This window comes from Dermacentor silvarum, chromosome 5 (assembly GCF_013339745.2).
Source record: "Dermacentor silvarum isolate Dsil-2018 chromosome 5, BIME_Dsil_1.4, whole genome shotgun sequence".
Taxonomy (NCBI): Eukaryota; Metazoa; Arthropoda; class Arachnida; order Ixodida; family Ixodidae; genus Dermacentor; species Dermacentor silvarum.
Genome location: NC_051158.1, coordinates 14,762,056 through 14,770,863, shown reverse-complemented (window position 1 = coordinate 14,770,863; position 8,808 = coordinate 14,762,056). Strand labels below are relative to the sequence as shown.

At 46.7% G+C, this 8,808-nt stretch overlaps 1 protein-coding gene across 4 annotated transcripts in view; it reads right to left on the bottom strand.

Annotated features, from left to right (window-relative positions):
- The window catches only part of LOC119452919 (uncharacterized), a 14,251-nt gene extending 10,703 nt beyond the window's left edge, over window positions 1-3,548 (bottom strand). The window contains exon 1 of one of the 4 annotated variants that reach the window (XM_049667390.1): window positions 3,341-3,548. In XM_049667390.1, the coding sequence (XP_049523347.1) occupies window positions 3,341-3,518 (178 nt within the window). In that variant the 5' untranslated portion in view covers window positions 3,519-3,548. Of the gene's footprint in view, window positions 1-3,047 lie in introns of all 4 variants that reach the window. The other 3 variants (XM_037714880.2, XM_049667391.1, XM_049667392.1) reach the window with 3 other exon arrangements.
- Between the last annotated feature and the right edge of the window lie 5,260 nt (window positions 3,549-8,808).

Sequence of the window (8,808 nt, the reverse complement as noted above, 5' to 3'; positions counted from 1 at the left end):
ATGGCTACCGGCAAAGCAGATTGATGACGTGACACAGGCTTGAAAGCTTACTGAACCGAAATGAACCTGTTTTGATCTGAACCGCGTTACAAGTCTCGTCTCGACCAAGCAACCATCCGAGGTGCGCCTGACGCTGCCAGCCTAGAGTGCCTAGAGTGCCACAATCGTGTATTGTGCACTGTATCTGCCTTTTGAACGTTGGTACTGGAAATGTACCAATTAAATTCAGCGTACTAGAAGTTGCAGCTTGAGTGATATTGTGAACAAACATTACACAGAAATCGGAAGCAATATTTTCTTTGTAACTTGTTTGGGCATGTAACCAGCGTATGTAATGCGGTTTTGTACAAGGGGTTGGGAGTTAGACCGCATTTTCTTAAGTTTTGAGTGGTTGCCCGGATGATCTATAGTTTTGCTCTCGCAACGATGACCGGATGTTCTCGCAGGTTGTCGTTTAGTTTTCACGCCCATTCGCGGCTTGAGTGCCCGGATAACGGCTCTGGATTTTCACTCAAGATCTCTTGAAGGTCGCCGACAACGGGAGCTAAAAGCATTAACATGCTTAAACAAGTTTCCTATAAACATAGGCGCGTCTTGCGTCGAGCAGTAACTTGATAACAGCGAATGCTTGTACGGCGAAAACGGACGCTGGCAGAACGTAAACCGCAAACGCGTGGCAATACACCTAAATTTATTTTTACCGGGCTTTGGGCACACTGCTTATTTGTGTCCTATAAAGTGCACCGTAATCACGTTAGCCAGCTATACGATAAACAGTGCACTAGACGATCACCAGCGTGAACAAAAATGAAATAGAATCCGTGAGGTCGATGCGGGCTAAAAGCAGGCACTGTTCTAGAGCACGGGCCCTTGGCTACATGCCCAGACCAGGCCCGGGCCTGCACCTAGGTGACCAGGTCCGGACCAGGCCCGTCGGAGGAACTCTATGTATACGTGCCTTAAAAATGTTATTGCTTAGGCGGTATGTCAAAAGACATCACAATAAAACTGCAGTGACAATAAAACATTGAGAAAACCCTTTTTTTTAGCTGTGCAAGTGTACAGTTAACATGATCCAAAGAAAAGACATCCAAGAAAAGCCGTCAGATTCATCCACAACAAGTACACCCGCAACGACTCGCCCACTAACTTGTTAGTTCGAGCTAGCCTTCCAACACTATTTGCCAGAGCAAAACTAGCGCGCTTGAAATTCATACACCAGGGCTCCGCAATCGGCTGAAAATAGATTCTTCCAAGTATTTATCATTTTCCAAATCTCACCCCTTCACGCCACAAACACTCTTGCACACTAACAGAGTACTCGTTCCGTAATGACACATTTCAACACTCGCTTTTCCCGCTTGCAGTGAAAGCATGGAATAAACTGAACCCAACTCTAACTAACACAGTTTGATTTTCAACTTTCTGTAACCTACTGGATAACGCGCAAACCGATCACATTGGCGAACCTTAAGCACGCTTAGTGCTGTCATTTCTGTAATCAACTCAATAAACTGATTACGCTGTTCTGTGTACAGCGAATTTTAACGGAACTGCACGTGAACTGTAAACGTATGGCACCTTTCTGTTGTACAGTTTTCCTTTTGTTTTGTTTTCTTGGCCATTGTTAGGCTGTTCATTGCTGTTTTCCTGCTGGAATTGTATGAATGCCCACTTGCTATGATCTTGTTCGAGACTGACAGCATTGAAAAAAAAAAAAAAGCCGACAGAAGCAAAGAATGGGTTAAAAATATGTGGCAAGGCATTTCACTTAAAGTTCTTGCGTACGCTTTATGCTGAAAACTATGCCCCAGAACAAAAGCAAGAGAGGGCGGCAGGAGCATAAATCTGCATATTCTTGTATAAGAACAGCAGGTTGTGCACAGCCTCCGCCTTCAAGCAGGTCCTTCTTTCTTGAAGATCACACGTTTAGTATGACGCTCAACACGGTACCCGTGGTTAAAGGGGTCCCAAGACTGCATGCACGGCGGCGCTGATATACGAAAAATTTCAGAACTAAACAGCGTTCCAGTTAATCATCACCATCAGCGTAATTTTATATCCACTTCAGGACGAAGGCCTCTCCCAGCGATCTCCATGCAATTACTCCTGTCTTGAGCTGCCGGTTCCAAGTTGTGCCCGCTAATTTCCTAGTTTCCCCACACCATCTATTTCTCAGCTGTCCTCATCTGCGCTTCCCTACCTTCCCTTGGCACGCATTCTTTAACTCTGACGGGCCACCGGTTATCCGTCCTACGCGTTACACATGGCCTGCCCAGCTCCACTATTCTACGCTGTACTGCGAAACGAATTAACCCGATAATTCTTGCATTTGTTAATTTGCATATCCTCTACATTTCCTACATATGCCCTTCTGTTCTGTTCTAACAGCCATTTGTTGCAGAAAGGTTTAGACATTTCATACCTTGGCTAATACTATGTATATGAATTTCCCAGAAAAAAAAAGAAGGAGAAGAAAAAAGTGAGAAGAGCTGGAGAAACAGAACAGAAGAAAATGTTGAAGCTACTGCAGCGCGAACATCTGTAAATGCAAATAAACAAATAAATAAATAAAGAAAGAAAGAAAGAAAGAAAGGAAGGAAAAGAAACACGCTTCGGTCAGTTCATCAGTGTCACGAGGAACCTGTAGAGCCAAGTGCGCCCGAAAAGTTCCGCTGCGGTTAAAACATTCCACTCCATTAATTAAAAAAAAAAAGAACGATACAAAAAGAGTTCCCGTATATATCAAGGGCCCTAAACACAATCCTTCTCTCGAATAGAACTTAAGTCCAGAATTATATTGTTTGCGTTTTTCGGTTTCTTCCGTGTTCTTGTTCGGCAACACTTGCGCGCCCTGCCTCTTAGTACGTATACGACACATTCTTGATACGCTATAATAACTATGCGAAACATTAGTTTTGCCCTCCACAGCTCTGCTCGGGTTCAGGGACAGGGTGTCTAGCCACTGTCGAAGCTTTTACCAGCCGGGTGACGTCAGCACGCGCGTCGGCCAATGAAGACTCGCCAAAGGGCCTCCGCAGTCATACCTACGTTCACTGACCCAGTGACAGCTGCACGATGACCATGTATCCACACGCTGCGATGCTTGCTGTTTCGAACTCAAAGCGGAAAGGGATGAGGGGAGCACGCGTGGAACAGAGAAGCATCCGGGCTGCACTGGCGGTGGCTCCGGACTGAGCTGGTTTATTGATTTTTCCGGCGCCGGTCGAATACTTGCGTTCTCTGTATTTTTTCACACGTGCCTCTCGACGATCCCTCCTTCCTTCCCGCTGTGTCAAAACTGCCGTCCGCCACTACAGCCAAGGCCGAGCAACCTCACCAGCCTGCAGCTGCTGCGGTGGAAGCGAGGCTCTCCTCTGGTGCCCAGCATTCGCCACGCAAAGTTCAACCCTTGAGCTGCAATACCACACCTCGCTGCAGGCGACGCAGCGAAGCAGACCTCCTCTATCCCAGGCGACTTTTCCCAAGACTACACCGACTTGTGGAGTTGCATTCATAGAACCAAGGCCAGTTGCAAAACTCACAGCACCAGCCTAGCCTCTCGCGTCATAGAGTTAATATCTATGTCTCGCGTGGCACACGGATCACTTCCGGTCAGAGGGCGCTGGCGGCGCAATAAGCTATCCGTAGCAGACGACGCAGAATAGGTTACACTGGCAGCGCCAACTCTGGAGCGAGCAGCCGTCCAGAAAATATACGGTTGTGTATTTCGCGGACTGTCCCGTTACTGAAGTTTTTATTCGAGCTGAAATCGGAACTGTATCTTACCGCAACCCGATAATGTCCCTGTTCTTGAACGTATTAATTTGCACTTCCTCCGCATTTCCTACGTCTACCCTTGTGTTCTTTTCTAACAGCCATTTGCTGCAGAAAGGTTCAGGCATTTCATACCTTGGCTAATACCATGTATATGAGGTTCACAGCAAAAAAAAAAAAAAAAAAAAAAAAAAAAAAAAAAAAAAGAAAAAGAAAAAAAGTGAGAAGTGCTGGAGAAACGTAAGGAAAGAAAATATTGAAGCTGCTGCAGCGTGGACATCTGTAAACGCAAAGAAGGAAAGAAAGAAAGGAAAAGAAAGACGCTTCGCTCTGTTCATCACTGTCAGGACGAACCTGTAGAGCCATGCGCGCCCGAAATGTTCCCTGCTGATTTCCACCTTTTTGTCATCGATGATGTGGGACTTCGCATTTGGTAGAGCATGCCCTTGTGAAAATGGACGTCGCAAACGCGTGATTTGTGCGGCAGTTTCCTGTCGAGACGACCGACCGCACGGAGATCCACGAAACTACAAAAAAAAAAAAAGGAGGGGGGGGGGGGTGGTGCTATTTTACACGTCTTGCAACCATTTGTGCAGCCAAGCACACAACACGTTGTAATGATAAACATATGCACGTCAAAAGGGCAGTCGGGAACCGGAGAGCACGACAACTTTTTGCACAGACTGCCAAACCCGCACGTGGCAACCGTTGACGCTGAATGGCAAACGAATGGATCCTGCTGCGAAAGCAGCGCCACAAACTTCCCTCATGGTGGCGGCACTGCGCAACATCGCTTGACCCAGGTCTTATAAACGTCGAAACGGCACCATGCCCTCTAGGGCCTTGGCATGCCCCATGATCGATCCTCAGGTCCAGCAACAAACGCAAAAGCCAACTACACCACCCTGCGGCGACCCTGCAACCTTGTTCCTGCTTTGCCCCTTCCTCATTACCTTCCTTTTCTTTCTCTCTAACCAACATCCGCCTCTCTAAGGCGCTAAGCCGTGCTCCCGATGGGGCTGCAGAAACTGGCGTCTCTCCTGCCTACCGAAAACCACTCATAATCCCAAAAGTGCGGTCAAGGCCACGCAGAAGAAAAAGGAATGAAAATATTCTGTGAAGGTATTTATTAAAGACCTGCATTCTTTTATTGCGATAGCAATTATATGGACACTCCAAAGCGGATTTCTGCCGTCGGCGTCGGCGTCGCCGTGACGTTCCGTATGACGTCAACGGCGATGAAATCGTCGCCGCGCTCCGGACGCTGTATGTGCGAGTGAAAGGGCGCGAGGGACGCCCGCTTTCACGGGGAGCGAACGCACGTCGGAGAGCAAACGCGCGTTCTGCGCCGTGCTCCCTGAAGGGCTGCATAATTAAGCATCTCTTTCCTCCTTTACAATCACCATATAAAGAGCAAACGCGACTTCTTACGTCGCGCGAAAGGCCGTGGGGGGACTGGAGGGAGGGAGGGGAGGCGACCTTTAGCTGCGGCACCAAATGCGTATTTATATAAAAACGTTGCGAGGCGAGAAGGGGGTAAAAACTTACGACGCTGCTCGAGGAGTGTCACGTTCTGATCTCGTCGGAAAGTTCAGAGCCGCCCCCAGAGGCACCGGCAACAGTCACCAACGCCGGGCGCGTTCGGTGCGAACGCGGGCAAAACGCCGACAGCGTCGACAACAGTTCTGCGCGTTGCTGGTGCTGCTGCATGTCCAAGTTTATACAGCTTATAAAACTACTCTCCTTACTCCCTATAGCTCTCTACTAAGTTGCTATCGCAATTCATGCTTCGCCTTTCGGGTGAAACTGCGAAAATTTTTTTATGACACACACACACACACATGTATGTATGTATGTATGTATGTATGTATGTATGTATGTATGTATGTATGTATGTATGTATGTATGTATGTATGTTATGTATGTATGTATGTATGTATGTATGTATGTATGTATGTATGTATGTATGTATGTATGTATGTATGTATGTATGTATGTATGTATGTATGTATGTATGTATGTATGTATGTATGTATGTATGTATGTATGTATGTATGTATGTATGTATGTATGTATGTATGTATGTATGTATGTATGTATGTATGTATGTATGTATGTATGTATGTATGTATGTATGTATGTATGTATGTATGTATGTATGTATGTATGTATGTATGTATGTATGTATGAAGGCTTAGGAGTGAGGATCAACGGCGAATATCTCAGCAACCTTCGGTTTGCAGCTGACATTGTCCTATTCAGCAGCAATGGGGACGAATTATAACAAATGCTTGAGGACCCTGACCGAGAAAGTGTAAGAGTGGGGTTGAAGATTAATATGCAGAAGACAAAGATAATCTTCAATAGCCTGGCAAAGGAACAAGAATTCAGGATTGCCAGTCAGCCTCTAGAGTCTGCAAAGGAGTACGTCTATCTAGGTCAGTTACTCACAGGGGACCCTGATCATAAGAAGTCAGTTTACAGAAAATTAAAAATGGGTTGGAGTGCACACAGCAGGCACTACCAAATCCTCACTGGGAGCTTACCACTGTCGTTCAAGAAAAAAGTGTACAATCATTGTATTTTACCGGTGTTAACATATGGGGCAGAAACTTGGAGTTAAACAAAGAATCTCGAGAACAATTAAGTTAAGGACCGTGCAAAGAGCGATGGAACGAAAAATGTTACGCCTAACGTTAAGAGACAGGAAGATAGTGGTGTGGATCACAGCAAACGGCGATAGCCGATATTCTAGTTGACATTAAGAGGAAAAAATGAAGCTGGGCAGGCCATGTAATGCGTAAGATGGATAACCGGTGGACCATTAGGGTTACAGAATGGATACCAAGAGAAGGGAAGCGTAGTCAAAGACGGCAGAAAACTAGGTGGAGTGATGAAGTTAGGAAATTTGCAGGTGTAGCTTGGAATCAGCTAGCACAAGACAGGGGTAATTGGAGATCGGAGGGAGAGGCCTTCGTCCTGCAGGGGACATAAATATAGGCTGATGTATGTATGTATGTATGTATGTATGTATGTATGTATGTATGTATGTATGTATGTATGTATGTATGTATGTATGTATGTATGTATGTATGTATGTATGTATGTATGTATGTATGTATGTATGTATGTATGTATGTATGTATGTATGTATGTATGTATGTATGTATGTATGTATGTATGTATGTATGTATGTATGTATGTATGTATGTATGTATGTATGCTGCATGCATGCATGCACAGGTGTGCGTGTGTGTGTATATATGTCACAGGTGGGCAAAGGGCCCTAAATTTTTGTTTTCCTCTTTCACCACCAAGAGTTTACCCGGCCTAACTCACCCTCACCCTTAGTGCATAATTTTCCTCCACTTCCATAACCCTCAGTGCAGCATGACACCGCGACATTCTCACACTCTCTCCGATTCGCTCCGACTGGACGAGTAGCAGCATAGGAGCGAAGGCGACCGAGTGAGCCGGATCGAGGGCAAAAACGTCGCCGTGTCCTGCTCTGCGCGATGTGGTCACTACACAGTCACCTCCTGGCTGGGAAATGACATTAAAAGTGGCTGCAGAAAGAAAATCGCAGTTTCGCCCGAAAGGTGAAGAATCGATTGCGATAGCAAATTAGTATACAGCTATATGAAGTAAGACTAGTTTTACTGGCTGTATAAAGTTGTAAATATTCGCTTGCTAACTAAACAAACAAGCACGGTGTCACGTGCGCACAGGTCAACATGAACACATCTCGCTCGATGACGGCGGAAACTCGTCAAAAAGCTGGAGTGAGAAAGCGCGCCAGCGGCAGCGAGCAAATTGACATTCGCGCTGGCTCTCGCTTCAACGCGAACTAAACGTCGAAAGCACAGCGCATGCGAAGCTACCGGCACTCGGCGAATGTATTTTGTCCTCATCGCAGATCGCTCTGAAGATGAGGCGCCCGCGGGTGCACACTTCGGCCACATCGCAGGTCGCTTTCAAGATACAGCGCCTGCGCGGCAGCTCCGTGAACAGCAGCCGCAGGTGCAGAACCCCCCCCTCCACGTCTCCGTCGCCTCCTCCCAGTGCTAGCAACTATACCCATGCCTCGTGCGCGAACGATGACCACGCGCTTCCAGCCGCCTTCCTCTCTTGCGTGCGTGAGATTAAGTTGCGGTTGCCGGCTCACCCGCGCACGCTTTCACTCGCATTCGCAGCGTAGGGCGCGCGGCGACGATTTTATCGCTTTTGGACTTTACACGGAACCTCACGGCGACGACGACGACGACTGCAAAATGCGCTTGGAGTGTCCATATAATTGCGATCGCAATAAAAACTACTATATTAAATTATTTTAGGACGTCCTGAGGCTTGCCAGCATTTCTTCTGGGGTCTCAAGGCCATTCAACGCTAGAAGTGAGGAGTCGAAAGTCTCATGCCACTACTCCTTTAATGCAGCGAGCTGTAGCTTGTGATCTCTTTCAACAAGATGTGGGGTTTTCTTTCTCTGCCTATAGCTGTATACTTTACTGTCTGTATCTTTGATTCACCTGACACTTACATGTGAGTGATATGTGCAAGAGATTCGGACGCAATATGAAAAAAAAACGAAAAAATAAATATGGTTATTCCAGAATTCTACAGCATTTATTGCCAATTACACATCCCCTGATACGCTCCATAATTATTTCGCGAGAGCGCAACTGTACTTTGAATTATCGATACGATGGGTAAAAACACTGTTCGCTCATCGTGGCTTTAGCAACACATTCGACATGACTCATATGCGATCGCTGGCGCTAATATAAGCAATGAGACGAACTTGCGCACCGTTGCTGTGGTCACATCACTCAGAAACCGATTCTCTTACTACTTACGGCTGGTAGCTCCGAGAGGCGACCCCGCACTCGGAACGTCAATCGGTGGGTCTTCGCACAAAGCGTGGGCGTTGCGCCGATGTGTTTTTTATGTGAGCCCGCAACGTTATCCGCGCTGCGTTCGCACAATGACGCGGGCGTTGAGCTGTTAGAGGCCGGGGATCTCCGAGATAGTGCC